The 18,749-nt window shown below is 41.6% G+C and overlaps 1 protein-coding gene across 3 annotated transcripts in view; it reads right to left on the minus strand.

Moving 5' to 3' along the window:
- Nucleotides 1-1,902: 1,902 nt before the first annotated feature.
- The window catches only part of MRTFA (myocardin related transcription factor A), a 129,169-nt gene continuing 112,322 nt past the window's right edge, over nt 1,903-18,749 (minus strand). For all 3 annotated transcript variants that reach the window (XM_073644167.1, XM_073644169.1, XM_073644170.1), the window contains 4 exons: nt 16,412-16,489; nt 16,179-16,313; nt 4,131-4,191; nt 1,903-3,865 (listed from right to left, as the gene is read on the minus strand). In XM_073644167.1, the coding sequence (XP_073500268.1) occupies nt 3,390-3,865; nt 4,131-4,191; nt 16,179-16,313; nt 16,412-16,489 (750 nt within the window). In that variant the 3' untranslated portion in view covers nt 1,903-3,389. The remainder of the gene's footprint in view (nt 3,866-4,130; nt 4,192-16,178; nt 16,314-16,411; nt 16,490-18,749) is intronic.

Genomic DNA, 18,749 nt, shown 5'->3' on the forward strand with positions numbered 1-18,749 from the left:
TTTTGCAGTCTAGAGGGGGTTCTGAATTTACACATTGCATCTAGTAATGCAGGGCTACGTAACATAGGAGGCAGGTCAGTGAACACACAGTGATCTGTCATAAGAGCATACAGATGAATACATAAGCAGAGCACCATATAGAGCCCACCCCACAGGCCGCCCCGGAGCACGAGCATATCATTATCTCCAAACTGAAAGTAAAGATTACATAAGAACCACAGGATGGATTTCATCAACCAAGGTATCATGTAATCAGTGTAATGTCACCCACCTGACAGTGTATGTAGTTTACTGAGCACAATCCTGCTGACAGGTGCGCTTTAAACTCTCATATTCTAATATGTGAATGTGCTGTGCACAGTTATAAGCCCATGCTGTCACAGTATTCCTACATTATCCTGGAGGGCTATTCTCCATGTTTCTGGGCCCCATACTCTTGCTGAACATTTATATGAAACTTTATTATTTTGTCCAAATTGAGGCAAAACCATCCAAACTAAAAAAAACAACAACAAAAACAAACCCTTCAGAAATGGCAAATTTGCAAGAGGTACTGTGATCATTGATGAAAAAAATCAGTACAGAAATTTCTATTGTGTTGCAGAAACATTATTTTGTGCAGTGTATTCACATAAACCTGAATGAATTAATGAGAAATAAGTGGTCAAGCATGGCTAATTATGGCAGGAAAAGAGCTGTGGAAATAATCTGCACATTATAAAGGGAGCCATCGGTATCATTACAAGCAGCCAATCAGAGAAAAATAAAAAATGCTGTAACTTACAGAAATAGGTTTTGTGGTTAAGCGTTTCAACAATTTTTATTTAATTCTACATCTGGTGTTTCTCATGTAATTTGTACATTCATTTCTTGAATACAAATTCCAGATATCCAGCATAAGTATTTGCACCAAGCAAATATATCCATATATATGTAGCACAAAAAAACGATTAATAATCACTCATCCTTCAGCATAACCAGACTGAAAAAAACACTCAACATCAGCAGAATGAGCAATAGAATGGTATGAATAAACCTTCTTCTCCCAATGGATAAAATGAAGAGCATACATAATATGACTGTGAAAATAGGAAAAGTATTTGGCAGAAAAATAACTTTTTTGGCAGCAACAGGCAAAATAATAATTGACCGACAACTGGAATATCAGGAAACATATGCAGTGTGGCATGTTAATAAATTTGTTAATGGAAAAATTACATTCAATGACAATGAAGTTACAATTAAGTAATAAATGGCATGAAAATATCATGTGCAGTAACCCAGAAAATAACATATCAAGAGAATGATCAAAAGCATGGGGGAAAAAATGATCACGCTACCAGTGTAGAAAATCTTTCTGGTACTCATATTGTTTAGTCTAGAAGCTACAGCTCTGCTGTACTCAAGTCTTTTTGAGTAGTTAAACTGAAATGTACTTTCAGAATTTACAATATTTTTGTATTAAAGAGAGTCTGACAGTAGTTTTCCCAATACAAATGTCATAGATTATTTTAATGCTCTCGTAGACTCGGTGTGGCCGGTATAACAATCATTTTCAAAAGTTTTCTCGCTCAAAAACTGCTCACTTTAAAGCATAACCGTCATATTAATTTTTATTTCATAAATCAATAGTATAGTACACATAAGAAGAAGAAACTTTGTAATATATCTCAGAGGAATCGGCTTTTTTTCTCCACTAGGACTGATCGTACATTTTTAAAAAGTCTCAATTTCCAGGTAAAATCTATTTTCAGTGAATACAGATTTTTAGATTACTGATACAGGAGATGACACTTACTACTGATGAGATTCTATTTGTTATTTAAAAATCTATCAGTAGCAGCTATCATCTCTTATATCAGTAATGCAACAATCTGTATTCACTGAAAACAGATTTTACCTGGGAATTGAGACTTTTGAAAATGAAAGATCAGCTCTGGCAGAGAAAGAAGCAGATTTCTCTTATAAGATGTATTACAAAGTTCTTTATTTTCATGCGTACTATTGATTTATGAAATAAAAATTGAAACAACGGTTAGGCTTTAATATCTAGCTTTCTAACAGCATTATATGGCCATCCTGGGATGGATTTTCATAGTACACCAGCCTTATCAGGTGTAAGAGATTTAATAATCTATGCAGTTTATGTGGTAGAATCCAGTGGCAGATCGGCTAAATTTGGACAATCTAGTTGACTAAATAACTGTCATAATCAACTTTTGGTCCTCTAGGTTAGACACTTTACAGAAATAATATAAAGGGGTTTTCCAGTAGCAAGATATTGATGACCTGTCTTTGAGAACGTTCATTAATATCAGATTGAGGGGGCTATGACACATGGCGCCCCCATCGATCAGCTGATGATATCTCTGGCGGTCGGATGGAAACACATTAAACAGAGCTACACACAAGAGACAAAAACATTGAACATCAGTTCCCATACTCAGTTCTCCCTACACATTGAAGGGAGCCGCACAGAGCAGCTCTGTTCAATGTTTTAGCTGACTGGTGGGTTTGCCATGTGTCGGATAACCTACCCTAAGGCTGCGTTCACATACTTGTGTCGTGATTTTTTACATTTTTACTTGCGTTTTACTAGCAGTTGCGGCGAAAAACCCAGCATGTGATCTCAGCCTTAAAGATAGGTTATTAATATCTTTTGAGCAGACAACCCCTTTATAGGTTCTAAAATGTACTAATTTATCACATGTGATGATAAATAATTATTACAACAGTCAGTTGTATTAAAGACCAAATTTAAAAAAAAATAATCCATGGAAAGGTTTTCATATCTAGAGAACTATATTTTTAAGTTCAGAAGAGCTACGGGTGGAAACATGCTACGGGTAGTTCTAGAAAAACAAATGTTAGATTCAAAATGTAAATTATACTGGAGAAGAATTCAGAGTTTTCCAAATTCACAAAAGTGGTGCCCAAATCATTGAATAGTTGTTGAACAACAAAGACAGAAAATGCTCACCCTCCCCTGGTCCGGCACCAGTTCACTGATGCTGCTCCGCTCCCTGTTTTGGCTGCAGCAGTGATATCATGACTACAGCGCACATCACTGCTGCAGTCAATCACTGAGTTCAGCAGCTATGCTGATGTAAACAGACTGCTACAGCAATCAGTCGGGCACCACTTTTGTGAAAGTAAAAAAAAAAACTCCTTTAAGGCATTCAGTGGATGACATAGTTAATATTTTCCTACATATCATGCTATTTTTTGTTGATCGGTCTCTGAAAATTGCAGCTAGTTATTCCTAATTGTTTGGCACCTTGTGTCACTGTCTTGTTGACGCAGCCTTTATAACTGACAAGTATTTGGCATAAAAAATTCCAGGAAAGTGCAGCATGTTTTCTTAAATCTAAACCTCAACAATCACTAGGTTATAAACAGGAGTCCCACTGTAGGTGCAAGTCATGGCTGTCCAAAAACTCTGTAGAAAAGACACTTGGTGTTGCAGTACTGAGTGGCGTCAGATTCATCGCTGGAGGCTCTGACAGCTCAAGCCAGTCCATACTATCAATGTGAGGTTCAGATAGGTCCAGTTCTAATGAGTGTTCTGGAGAGAAGTGCAAGTCAGATGTGTCCATAGATAAGGTAGGATGATCCAGGATAGCCAAACTGCTCAGCATTTGACTGTGCAGCTCATCAATAAGTGGCATAGCCGATGTGCCATCCTCATCCCCAGGAAGTATTTTTGTGCCTGTTGAAGCCTCAAGAAAATCTTCTAATTGGTCTAGTGGATTAAGAGAATGTGGTGGGAGCAATTTACTCTCCGGCACCTCACTTACAACAGGCTGAGTCGCAGATGGTTTTTTAACACCGGAGATATGACTTTCTTTACATTCCGTAGATAAATCTGTAAATCAAATATTTAAAATAAGATTAGCATTTTATTATTGATAAAAGTTAATGAAAATAATATTTTATTAACCAGCCAAAATAGAATCCAGATGCCAATGCAACAATACCATATGCATATTTTTTTTTAACTTTTGAAAACTACAACTACATTATATAATATTTTTTATTTTTTTTTGTGAAAAAAGGAAAAGCTGTTATTTTCTTTCCCTATTTTTTTTTTTTAAAGAGACAGTAAAAAAAAATTAGCATAATAAACTTACCTAAATTGTGTAGAAAATTGTCAAAAAAGTCATTAATTTGCAAACTCGTGGGCTGTCCATTCTAAAAAAAGGTGAAAAACACACACAAAAAAAAAAAGAAACGTCAATTAAGATATTCTAGGCAATTTTTTTTTTTTTATAATACCACCTAGTTTTCAGTTCATGCTTTAAAGTGGTTGTTTAAATTAGATAGAAAAACAACAGTACAAGGGGACAGTTATCTACTATATAATCGGCTTATCCCGTCTGTCTGTCCGTCCAGGAAATCCTGCGTCGCTGATTGGTCCGGCCGCGGCCAATCAGCGACGCGGGATTTCAGAACAAGATGGCGGCCGTTAGCGGCTCATCTGCCCCACGGAGGTCAGTGGCGATGCAGCTGGGAGATGACCGGCGCTAGCCGGTCATCTCCCGGCTGCTCGCAGCGGAAGTACCCGCACAGGCAGCGCCGCTCCCCGTCCTCACTAACACGGTACACTGATTGGCGCGAAATTTAAAACACCGCTGTCCTGATTGGTCGCAACGAGCACAGTCCGGCCGCGAATTGGCGCCGGATTTGAAACGCGCTTCGCTGATTGGTCGCACCCGCCCGGCCGCGACCAATCAACGATATTGGCGCGAAATTTAAAACACCGCTTCTCTGATTGGTCACGGACGGCTGGCCGTGACCAATCAGCGACTGGCGCAGCCCGGCCGCGAATTGGCGCCGGATTTGAAACATGCAGGCCACAGTCGGGAGATCAGCGGCGACGCAGCCGGGAGATGACCGGTGCTAGCCGGTCATCTCCCGGCTGCTCGCAGCAGAAGTACCCCGAACGGCGGCCTAGGCGACGCCGCTCCCTGGTCCTCCCTTCACACTTGCCGTCGGGAGATCAGCGGCCCTAGCCGCTGATCTCCCGACGGTAGCCGCATGGAGGTCAGCGGCGATGCAGCCGGGAGATGACCGGCGCTAGCCGGTCATCTCCCGGCTGCTCGAAGCGGAAGTACCCGCACAGGCAGCGCCGCTCCCCGGTCCTCACTAACACGGTTCGCTGATTGGTCGCGGCCGCGACCAATCAGCGATATTGGCGCCAAATTTAAACACCGCTCTGCTGATTGGTCGTGGCCGACGACCCACGACTCCCTCATACATGGCTCATGTTTAAGTGATAAATTTACTGTAGCACAGATTCATCTCAGCTAAAAGTCTAGACCCTTAGATCAGGAATAGGACAGACATTTATAGGACATTTCAACTTTCCCAAATTCTTATGAAAAAAATATTCCCCACAAACTGCATTGAACTACTGTACCCAATTTATTATATATTTTAGGAGTCGGAGTTGGTCCATTTTATACCGACTCCACCAAAATGGGCACCGACTCTGACTCCACAGCTCTGGACAAAACCTCACATATATTTTCTTAAATATTCAGGTTTCAGATTTATTAACCTTTTGGATCAACCAGCAGCACTATAATTGTTCTATAATAAAAATAATAATCAAAAATACAAATGGTGCACACAGCGTAGATATGTATATATCTACAAAAGTTTGGTTAACCATCCTTCAAATTTGATATCTATCATTGTGACATCAGTATAAAATTGATGTCCCAAGTGATGTGATGACATTATTGCATTCTATATCCCAGTGTTACTGCCTAAGGGAAATCTCTGCCTTACAGACTACTAAGGGTGAGGCAGCCCCTTTGGTTTTTTTGTGACAAAAGAAGCAAAAATTGATTACAAAATGGATAAAGAGTAGTGATGAGCGAGTATGTTTTGTTAACCCTTTCGGCGAGTATACTCGGGCGAGCACCAAGTATTTATAGCGTGCTCGGTGAGATTTTTGAATCACTCCCGTGTGCATGATTTGCGACTTTTTGACAGCTTTGATACATGTAAGGAATGTCTGCTTCTTACACATTCCTCACATGTATTAAAGCTGTCAAACCGTTGCAAATCATTCACACGGGAGTGATTCAAACATATCACCGAGCAGCTGTAAATACTCGGTGCTCGGTCGAGCATACTCGGCGAAAGGGTTAACAAAACATACTCGCTCATCACTAATAAAGAGAGAAGAGCCCAAAGAGATCAGTTTCTCAGAGACAGGAGAGGAATAAATGAAGAGCAGGTACCATTGTTCGCTTTAGGGCGAAAAGACTCTATACTACCAGACATGGACACTGACACCTCAGAAATGGCGTCCAAACGTCAAACTCTGAACAAAATGAGAAAGACCAAAAGATATGAGATCCTTACTGAGAAAATGAAAATGGAGACTCTCACGGTGTCTCACTCTGCAGCCTCTGCTGAGCTTCAGAGGTCCATTCTTATCTCCTTGAAAAAAATCGGAGATCTGGTCCCTGAAATAAAGAGGAGGAACAAAGATGCCATCCTCAATAAGTGGAGAAACATCAGTGCAGAGTTAGAGCTGGAAGAGGTTCTCCAAGAGACACCGAGACGAGTCACATTCTCCAGATTTGAAAGTCTGGAGGCACCGAAACTACAAAGAGCAGCAGCCCCGAAGAGGATCAGGAACAGCGCAGAGTGGGTTGTCCAATGTAGAAGACATCTCATCTATGCCAACCCCATTATAATGGGCAACAGTGATAATTTTGCTATTGGACAGTTTTGATAAATGAGAGCCCACATATTAGACATTACCTGCTCATTTACATAATGCTGATTAAAATTATAATATTTGCTCTGGAGCTATATTTGTTAACCCCTTCTTGGTCAGGTAACCTTCAGTTTTTTTCCTCCCTCCTTCAAAAACCCATAACCATTTATTGTTTCCTTTGTCTCCCAATGTAGCCGTATCTGGACTTGTTCTTTTAGTGGGCTGAGTTGTAGTTCTGAACATTATTTATTTTACCATTCAATGTTCTGGAAAATGGGGAAAAAGATTCAAAGTGTGGTAAAATTTAAAAAAAAAAAAAAAAAAAAAAAAAGTGATTCCGAATTGTAGCTTTTATAGAAACCTCTCTTGGGTAGACAGGACATTGTGATATCTTTTTTACAATTTTTTAGGTGCACTCAAAAAAACGCTATTCTGGTGTTTCAATTTTTTTTTCTCATTTCAGTGTGTACTGTTTGGGTTAATTAATGCTATATTTTTGCATATCAGACATCCAAGGATGTGGTGATACTAGTTATCCAAATTATTATTATAATTAATGAAGAAGTTATTGTTTTTTATTTATTTTCTCTTTTTTTTTACTTCTTTTATTTCATTCTTTTCTTTAATTTCCTTAGGGGGCTTGAACCTGTGATTTTCTGATCGCTTGTACTGTATATACAGTGATAGAACTGTATATAGCTAAATTAACGTTCTCATATGAAATTAAGCCATGTTGGTCTTAACAGGAGAAGGAAAGTGAAAGACAGGGGCTTTCAGCAGGTCCAGGTAGACATTTTCAACAACTGACCCCCTGCAATCATGTCCTAAGGGGGCAATTGCCTGCTAGTGCACACAAATCTGCAAATCACTTCATTTAAATACCACTGTCAGTATTGAAATGGTTAAACTACAGTAATCGGAGACCGCTCCGGTCGCTGCAGTTATAGGCTGGTGGCAGTATGTAATACAGCTGGCACCTGCCTGGTATGCTCAGCTCCTGAGCCCGCTCCATACATTTGCTGCACAATTTGACAAACATTTTCATTATGTGTTCGCTAAGGGGTTACAATTTTTTATATAATCTCAGCAGATGGATTGGATAAGACACCCTACGACACAACAGACATGCCGGTAAAAGGCCTTGGTGATGCCAGTTTACAGGTTTCTCCACAAAGAGAACTGGTCCACACAGACCAACCTCTAGACTTTTACAGTCTCGATTTCTGGAAAGATCTTGGAAAAAGAAACTATGGGAAAGTGTCAATTTATATTTGTCCGTGTTCCTCAATGTATCCTGCACCAGATACACAGGAGGGATGTACATATTCATTACAGGATGCCCATATGTAATGATAATTGGGATAAACTAGTGAATTATTACACAGTAATAGATGAGAGTTTGGTCTGATCTGTGTTCTTGTGAGGACATAATCTCTACAGAGCTAGAAGTCCTGAGAATGGCTGCCGGATGCCCCTACCTAATGACTATGCGGGCGTTTATGGAAACACCTATGGAGTATGAAATAGCCATGGACTATATAGCCGGAGGAGACCTGTTTGGCCATATGAAAGATTCGATGCTGTTTAACACAAAGACAACAAGGTAAATGTCTTATACTGAACGTTAACGATTCGCTGACTGCACATTGTAGTTCTACAGCAATGGACAACAACAACAAGAGAAAATAATGATGGGAAAAGGACACTTGTGTGATCTCCTCATGTTCTCTGCATGATTGTGTATGTAACCACTGATCCATCCTTTCTACCCCACAGACTCTTTGCGGCAGAGATGGTGTGCGGACTAAAGTTCTTGCATGAACGCGGCGTCATACATAGGTAATCATTTCACTTTCATAAATCTGTCACCTGTGACTCTCTGTTGTCTCCTTACATATACTGTATATTGTAGAAAGTTATTTTCATGAATTGTCCTCACAATCTGCAGTGACCTGAAGCCAGAGAACATCCTCCACCAAGACACCGGCCATATCAAAATCTCGGACTTTGGCGTAGCAGCCATGAATGTGTTTGAGGGTGGCATAGTGGAATATTTTGCTGGCACTAAGGGTTACATAGCGCCCGAGGTAAGGAACATCTCTGTGTGACTGATACCGATAGTAGGATTGAGGGATAATCTGATCCCAATGTATTCTGCTCATATCTAATCACAGATCGGTCCTCATAGACCCTGTGTGTAAATCCCCTTCCCGGTATATTCAGATTCTCTCCCATCTCATGTTCCCACAAATAATGGACGGTGAAGGATACAACCATCTGGCAGACTCCTTTTCCTTCAGCATCATCTTATATATGATGACTGTAGATGATTGGCCATTCTATAGCAAAGGCACAATGGAGGAATACCACCAGTCTCTGTATGATGACATCCTTTATTTTCCACCAGGGATATATCATAAAAGGGGTGAGTAAAATCAGATGGATAAGGATGATGGGGGATTACAAGAAGATACTATTTGGACAGTCCATAGACATTGTGTAATAATACATAATATAATGACTAATGGTCTCTATCATTTTCTAGCTTCTCAGCAAAATCTCCATCTGCCCGACTTCCCATTACATCATCCATCAGATTGTATCCGTTCTTCCACTCTATAGACTGGAGCGATGTGGAGTCCGGCAGATTAGACCCACCATTCCCATATTACTATGTAAGTACAACACATACAGACATCCATAGTGTTATCACTACCCAGTAACACACCCACTATACATCTTATCGTTATATCCCCCCAGTACACTGTATACTGTATGTGAGGAGCTGATTTTCAGACGTGTATATTTCTCTTCTTCCAGCAGGAGTATTAGGCTGATAAAAATCAGCCCCATTCCAGTAACATCCAGTAATGAAGCTTTACATTAATCGGATGAGACAACTAAACTGGACTTTCTTATTTACTGGACTGTGACAAACCTACCGAGCTTTCACCACAACATCCACATAAATTTGAGCACCAAACATCCAGGGATTTAATCCGATCGCCATATTTGGGGTCAGGAAGGATACAATCCAACAACAAGTCCTCAGGGTTATTTTTCGCCTTCCTCTGGATCAACATAGCAAGTAATTAAAGGCTGAAATTGAAGGACTTCTTTCAGCCATACTTGTTATGTCACCATCTGGACGACTCATCTACAATGTGGTGGTAAGGAGACGACTACAAGATATGGACAGAAAGAAGGATGCGTCTGCTCCTTCTCCTACTTGGCCATGTACAGATTCTAGTAAGCGGCTGCTCCTTCTCCTACTTGGTCTTGTACAGACAGAAGGAAGCGGCTGTTCCTTCTCCTACTTGGCCATGTACAGACAGAAGGAAGTAGCTGTTCCTTCTCCTACTTGGCCATGTACAGACAGAAGGAAGCGGAGGCTCTTTCTCCTACATGGCCATGTACAGACAGAAGCAAGCGGCTGCTCCTTCTCCTACTTGGCCATGTACAGACATAAGGAAGCGGCTGCTCCTTCTCCTACTTGGCCATGTACAGACAGAAGGAAGCGGCTGCTCCTTCTCCTACTTGGCCATGTACAGACAGAAGGAAGCAGCTGCTCCTTCTCCTACTTGGCCATGTACAAACAGAAGGAAGAGGCTGCTCCTTCTCCTACTTGGCCATGTACAGACAGAAAGAAGCGGCTGCTCCTTCTCCTACTTGGTCTTGTACAGACAGAAGGAAGCGGCTGTTCCTTCTCCTACTTGGCCATGTACAGACATAAGGAAGCGGCTGCTCCTTCTCCTACTTGGCCATGTACAGACAAAAGGAAGCGGCTGTTCCTTCTCCTACTTGACCATGTACAGACAGAAGGAAGCGGAGGCTCTTTCTCCTACATGGCCATGAACAGACAGAAGGAAGCGGCTGCTCCTTCTCCTACTTGGCCATGTACAGACATAAGGAAGCGGCTGCTCCTTCTCCTACTTGGCCATGTACAGATCGAAGGAAGCGGCTGTTCCTTCTCCTACTTGGCCATGTACAGACAGAAGGAAGCGGAGGCTCTTTCTCCTACATGGCCATGTACAGACAGAAGGAAGCGGCTGCTCCTTCTCCTACTTGGCCATGTACAGACATAAGGAAGCGGCTGCTCCTTCTCCTACTTGGCCATGTACAGACAGAAGGAAGCGGCTGCTCCTTCTCCTACTTGGCCATGTACAGACAGAAGGAAGCAGCTGCTCCTTCTCCTACTTGGCCATGTACAAACAGAAGGAAGAGGCTGCTCCTTCTCCTACTTGGCCATGTACAGACAGAAAGAAGCGGCTGCTCCTTCTCCTACTTGGTCTTGTACAGACAGAAGGAAGCGGCTGTTCCTTCTCCTACTTGGCCATGAACAGACAGAAGGAAGCGGAGGCTCTTTCTCCTACATGGCCATGTACAGACAGAAGGAAGCGGCTGCTCCTTCTCCTACTTGGCCATGTACAGACATAAGGAAGCGGCTGCTCCTTCTCCTACTTGGCCATGTACAGACAGAAGGAAGCGGCTGCTCCTTCTCCTACTTGGCCATGTACAGACAGAAGGAAGCGGCTGCTCCTTCTCCTACTTGGCCATGTACAAACAGAAGGAAGAGGCTGCTCCTTCTCCTACTTGGCCATGTACAGACAGAAAGAAGCGGCTGCTCCTTCTCCTACTTGGTCTTGTACAGACAGAAGGAAGCGGCTGTTCCTTCTCCTACTTGGCCATGTACAGACATAAGGAAGCGGCTGCTCCTTCTCCTACTTGGCCATGTACAGACAGAAGGAAGCGGCTGCTCCTTCTCCTACTTGGCCATGTACAAACAGAAGGAAGAGGCTGCTCCTTCTCCTACTTGGCCATGTGCAGACAGAAGGAAGCGGCTGCTCCTTCTCCTACTTGGCCATGTACAGACAGAAGGAAGCGGCTGCTCCTTCTCCTACTTGGTCTTGTACAGACAGAAGGAAGCGGCTGCTCCTTCTCCTACTTGGTCTTGTACAGACAGAAGGAAGTGGCTACTCCTTCTCCTACTTGGCCATGTACAGACAGAAGGAAGCGGCTGCTCCTTCTCCTACTTGGCCATGTACAGACAGAAGGAAGCGGCTGCTCCTTCTCCTACTTGGCCATGTACAGACAGAAGGAAGCGGCTGCTCCTTCTCCTACTTGGCCATGTACAGACAGAAGGAAGCGGCTGCTCCTTCTCCTACTTGGTCTTGTACAGACAGAAGGAAGCGGCTGCTCCTTCTCCTACTTAGCCATGTAGAGACAGAAGGAAGTGGCTATTCCTTCTCCTACTTGGCCATGGTCAGACAGAAGGAAGCAGCTGCTCCTTCACCTTCCTGCCCATGGTCAGATAGGCCATATGGCTGATCGCGATGCTGTAGGCATCCAGGAAAACTCCAGCTACACAGATCACAAGTCAAACATTCCTGCTCTTCTCCTCTCTCATGTGTGATCCAGACCTGAAGTCTAAAACCGGCACAAGTGCAAGCCGAGGCCGGAGGAGCAGAATCATCTTTATCTGCTCCTTTCTACAGAAAGCGATCGTATCCACACACTTTTTTTTCATATTTGCATATTAATAAAAACCTTCATGTTCAAATAAATAAATAAAACATCTATGTTGCTTCGGTTATATTCTTCTCATACACAGACTTACTTTTTGGTATTTTATTAATAACATGATTAAACCAATGGCTTCCCCCCAAGCAAAGGAATAGGTCAGAAACTCTGGCAACTGGACCCCTAACGCAGCACCTCCCCCCTCTGATTTGTCAGGTAACAAGCTGTGATGACCACTTGTTCTACAAAATCTACAATTATTACCTTTTTCACCAAAAATACCAACAAAAGTAGAAGATAGTGGTGTACTTTAGGGGTGAGGCTTAACAGGGAGAGCAGTTTCAAAGTTATAGAATCAGTCATTGTTTGTTGATCATTTACTCAATATAAGGGACAAATAGCGATATTCATCCCTGACATCCTATATTTTAAATGTCAGACCAAGGACAGTGATGAAATCTAATATAACTTAACTATAAAGGGGGCTGTTTGGTTTTAATTAAGTTCAAGCGATAGATGAAACTTGTAACAAAACTGATGGTGGTTTTAGTGCCGTGTTCCTGTGTGGCGCCATCTTCTAACAGGGCTAGGTCAACCATAGCCTGCATCTTGCGGGAGTTATCGGCAGAGCAGCGAGCTGATCACAGCCCCTCTGCTTCTGTCCTGGGGGTGACGTTCACATTGTTTTAAGGACACGAAAGCATTTCCGTGCATGGAGAGAACAACAGTCGCGACGCAGGTGGTGAGCGGTGTTAGTGACTCATTGACACTGCTCACCTTTGTGCCTGTGCAGGAAGGTGCCAAGTGGCCGCAGACATTCAGCAATGTCAATTTTTTAAACTGCGCTCCCCTCAGAGGCAAGAGGTTACACCCTATGCCTACCCTGCCTACCCCTTGTCCCGGCCCTGCACTATTGGTTCAGTTTGGATCCTCTTGCAGGAATAGCGCTGCACACAATTACTGTCAATACAATGGAAATCATTAAATTATTAAATTTCAAGGCTTTTTTAAGCACATGATAAAATTAATCACAACTGTTTACGTTTTTCTTTTCAGCCACAGCTGTGATTAAAGCAATGCTTCTTTGCTCCAATAGCAATGTACAATGTAAATCATATGGGAAATCAGTTTTATTAATTGCTTTGTTGGGGAGCTGTCCACTCCATTCTGGTCCTTCGGTCGTTCCATGTGACCTCTGACTCTCAGAATCCTAACAGGCTCTTATACGCGGTTCGGAAGTCAGTTTCTCCATACAATGAGCCTTGATGTGACTCTCATAGGAATGCAAAGCGAGATTCATTCACCACTACATCACTAGTCAGAGCTGTAGATGTCAGATTCATTTTATAAAATATCGGACCACTACTTTAAGCCTGGAGTCACACAAGCATACGAATTGGACGAGTGCAATCCGATAAAAAATTGGATTACACTCACACCAACGTTCTTCAATGATGCAGGTTAGATCTGCATATTTTTCCTCAGCTCTAATAGGGCTGAGGAAAAAATTGCAGCATGTTGCGATTGCATGCGTATATTGGATGAGATTCGCCAATGCAAGTCATTGGGTGTGAGAAAAAAAATCGGACGGCACACATACTAAGCGCATGCCGTCCTATTTTTACGCACACATCTCAAAGGAAACCCGAAATGTAATCAGCCAAGCACAGTACATTTAAAGCCAGGACATTTAGAATAGATGATAAACTGTGAGAGACAGAATCTTGCTGAGGGAAGGAGGATGTTGGCCAAAATCTTAAGATACATGACCCCATCCATCCTCCCTTCAAATACGGTGCAGTGGTTTTGTCCCCTTTGCAGAAAAGCACCCCCAAATTATGATGTTTTCCCCACCATGCTTCACGGTTGGGACGGTGTTCTTGAGCTTTGTACTCCTCCCTTTTCTTCATCCAAACACAGTGAGTGGAGTTGATATCAAAAAGTTCTATTTTGTTCACCACAAGACCTTCTCCCATGCCTCCTCTTGATCATCCAGGCAAACTTCAAAGGGCCTGGACATGTGCTGGTCTCTTCTGGGCATTGACCAGGTCCTCCCGTGTAGTTCTGGGTTGATTCCTGACCTTTCTCAGAATCATCCTTACTCCACGAGGCGAGATCTTGGATGGAGCCCCAGACAGAGGAAGATTGACAGTCATCTTGTGTTTCTTCCATTTTTAAATAATTGTGCCAACAGTTGTTGCCTTCTCACCAAGCTGCTTGCCTATTGTCCTGTAGCCCATCCCAGTCTTGTGCAGGTCTACAATTTTGTCCCTGGTGTCCTTAAAGATAACTCTTTGGTCTTGGCCATGGTGGAGAGGTTGGAGTGTGATTGAGTGTGTGGACAGGTGTCTTTTATACAGGTAATGAGTTCAAACAAGTGCAATTAATACAGGTAATGAGTGCAGAGTAGGAGGGCTTCTTAAAGAAAAACTAACAGGTCTGTGAGAGACAGAATTCTTGCTGGTTGGTAGGCGATCAAATACTTATTTCATGCAATAAAATGCAATTTAATTAAAAATCATTTAAGTAAAAATATTATGATGTGATTTTCTTTTTTTTTTCTTTTCTTTCTAGATTTCAGTCTCTCACAGGTGAAGTGTACCTACAATAAAAATTACAAACCTCTCCAATCTTTGAAGGTGGGAAAACTTGAAAAATCTGCAGTGTATCAAATACTTATTTTCCCCACTGTAGATAGATAATATATACCGTATTTTTCGGACTATAAGACGCACTTTTTAGCTCCAAAACTTTGGAGGAAAGTGAGGGGTGTGTCTTATAGTCCAAATGTGCCCTGTTGCTGTGGATGGGGGGCCGCAGCAGCGAAGGAGGGGGGCACAAGAGGCAGCAAACACTTTGCCCACTGCTAAAGAAAATGAATATTTACTGCTCCCCATGCCCATGGGGAAAACCCCTTTAAATCTTTAGCCTGGAATGCAACTTCTGTGCATACTCTGCGAGGCTCTGGTGGTGGATCTCCTTGGCATCAAGCTGTATACTAAAAAATAAAAGCTCTCATTGCAGCAGAACCACAGTAGATAAAAAAAGCAAGTCAATTGCAAACTGGCTTATTTTCATGCTGTATAATAATACCAATTTCATAATATGAGAATAACCTTTTAAAAAATGCCCAGGAGAGAGAATTTGATATTGTGGCTTGCCATCTAAAGAGATTGCCATTGATGCTGGCAAATGAGCTCATAAAATTTAATCAAAATTGCACTACTAGCATTACATTTCTGAGTATTGTCAATTTAGCAATATTGCAATTTAAAATTCATATACCATGTGTTCAAGTTCCTGCCAATATCTAGCAATTTCACACAGCCATTGAAGAGGAGTGGACCAATGTTCCACAGGCCACAATTACCACCAGCCTGACTGATCAACTCTATGCGAAGGAGAAGTGTTGCACAGCGTAAGGCAAATGGTGGTCACACCAGATACTGACTGGTGTTCTGACTGCCCCGGACTCCATCAATACTGTAAAACTGCACATATTAGAGTGGCCGTTTATTGTGGCAGCCTAAGGCTCATCTGTGCAATAATCGTGTGTCTAACCAGCTTCTGGATAGGCCACACCTGAGAGGTGGATGGATTATCTCACAAAGGAGAAGAGCTAACACAGATTTACACAAAGTTGTGAACATTTGAGAGACAAACGCCCTTGTGTGTACATGGAAAAGTCTTAGATCTTTGGGTTCAGCTCATGAAAAATAGGAGCAAAAGTGCAGATGCATACAAAACTAACTATACATCAACCGGACATGGCATACCAAACACAGATAATACAGGGGGTTTCTAATGATGACCACAAGTTTGAAGTTGAATACATGAATTGTAAAATAATGCTCTCTTATGATAAAGTACATTTTTATAACAGTAATAGAATAACATTACAATTCTGAAAAGAATAAAATACCAGTTTTGAGGAGCAGCTCAGAAGTTCTTCCTCCCTGAAGTTAGACTGCTTCTTATCTAAAGATGCCTCAATATTGGGAGGTATGGCAAAAGACAAAATAGTACATGGCCTCAGCTGAGTAGCAGGTCGTGGGCTCTACAAAAGAGGACCAATAGTTATATTATGTACGAACTAATATCTTGATAGAAAATAATTCCTATTTAATTAAAACAAAGCAAAAATCGAAAACTCACTGACGAAGGCGGAGCAAGGACCGCCTGTGTTTCTGGCTGCGTTTTAGGCTGGGAAGTTTCTTGCTTTGAAGAAAGAGACTTAAGAAAAAAAAGTATAGAACTTTAATGAAAAGGTAGCGGTATATTAAATTACTAGAAAACATTTCCTGTAATCCACAATGAAAGTTACATGTAGCTGTAAACACGCAGCCTTATAATTAATATATGAAAAAGAAGACTGCATGCGTGAACAAAGCTTGAAGCATTGCAACATGTTTGTGTGCTACTTTCAAACAACAGTATGTTCATACCATATTCATGATTGATGCTCCTGACTAAGGCGATCATTGGAAGGATTTAAAGGCATACATGCACTGACAATGTACTGTACAGTGGAATCTGTCACCCATAGCCTACTATGTTGAAGAAAACAATGTAAAACATTATCACATGTAATATTTTCTTTTTTTCCCTGTAGAATGTCTCTATAGAACAGTGTAGTTAACTTTTTTCATGCAATGGGGAAAAGAAAAAAAAGGAAGGTAAACTAGCTCGACAGATGGCAAAGGAATATTCTCTTTTGGAATCCTTCAGATGAATGGGGCCTTATGGACATGTTTAAGCATGCATCAGGATTAGTGTTGAGCGAATATGTTCTGTTAACCCTTTCGGCGAGTATGCTCGGGCCGAACACCGAGTAGTTACAGCTGCTCGGTGATATGTTTGAATCGCTCCCATGTACATGATTTGCAACTGTTTGACAGCTTTATTACATGTGAGGATTGTCTATTTCTTACACATTCCTCACATGTAATAAAACCGTTAAACAGTCGCAAATCATGCACACGGGAGCGATTCAACCATATCACCGAGCAGCTGTAACTACTCGGTGCTCGGCCTGAGCATACTCGCCGAAAGGGTTAACAGAACATACTCACTCAACACTAATCAGGATCTTTCATGGCGCATACACCAAGCATAGATCAGAAATCTGCACAGGACGAAAAGGAGGTAGAAATTGTGTTAAAGATCTACTGTACTTTTTGGACAATAGCACGCACCTTACTATAAGATACAGCTCCATTTGATACTGCAGAACATAGGAAACATGTCCCTACTAATTGAAACTTCAGTATCGATGTAAAGAAGTGGAGGTTTCAATATCACTAATTTGACTGTACTAGGGAGATGACAAATCTATTGCTAGTATTTCTCAGCACTGTGTGTTTTATAGACTTCTAGCTTTACAGCATGCACATTAAGTACACTCCCTGCAGTGCATATATATTCACAACGAAGCTGTATGCACACTTAGCTCAGCTGTATACACACACACACCAGCATATACACACTCACCTATGATATACTGCTGAGTGCACACAAGCACTTGACTCTGCTGCACGTATGCATGCGCGCGCGCACGCACGCCCACACGTACAGGCCTCTGCCAAACTGATGTGAGTGCGCACACATGCTCGCCATTGCCGTGTACGCACACTCACATCTGCTACAAACACATATACACACCTCTGATAAATATACACACACTCACCTCTGCTACATACACATATACACACACACTTACACTCACCTGTGCTACATACACACACACACTCACCTCTGCTACATACACACACAGACTTACACTCACCTTTGCTACATACCCACATACATATTGAACTATTAAATCTGCAGATTAACTGGCAGTATTTTTTTATTTACAGTTACTTAGTCACTTTCAAGGTTGCCAACCATCCAGTAATTCCAAAGGTCAGTAAAAATAGGGCAATTTTTTGCCCTGTCATTAACAAAATTAAGGGCGTCCTTGATTTTTTTTTAAATTTTTTTTGAGGCTTAAGAAAATTGATTATTTTGACTAATTATTTCACAGTAAATGCTGCTGAGGTCTTAATATCAGTATTATGGGCTTATCACAATGATATATCATGGCTTTCCAAACAAAATATTGTCTGTCCGTGATTTTTTTTTATAAGGTTTCCAGACAAAATAAAAAGTCAAGTTGGCAGCCCTGATCACTTCCCATCATAACATTGCCACTTCATGTTTTAATGGATCATACCAGTTCCCATTAAGACATGAAGAGGCACAGAGTCACCCCGTCAGCCTACGCAACGTGATCACAGCAGCCAATATTAGGCCTCCAGGTCTGCCATAGATCAAAGGCTATTACATCTGGCTAGAGGCCTGATGCAAAAGGAAGCCAAAATGAACTGGTGATATAGTGCATCTCTTTGTTTGTGCATTATATTACATATTTTGCTTAAACAATATAAGTCGTTTTACTTTTTATTTCATAAATCAATAGTACACGTGAAAATAAGCAACTTTTTAATACATC

This window comes from Phyllobates terribilis, unplaced genomic scaffold (genome assembly GCF_046119375.1).
Source record: "Phyllobates terribilis strain yellow unplaced genomic scaffold, ASM4611937v1 Scaffold_8__6_contigs__length_399053987, whole genome shotgun sequence".
In the NCBI taxonomy this organism is placed as follows: Eukaryota; Metazoa; Chordata; class Amphibia; order Anura; family Dendrobatidae; genus Phyllobates; species Phyllobates terribilis.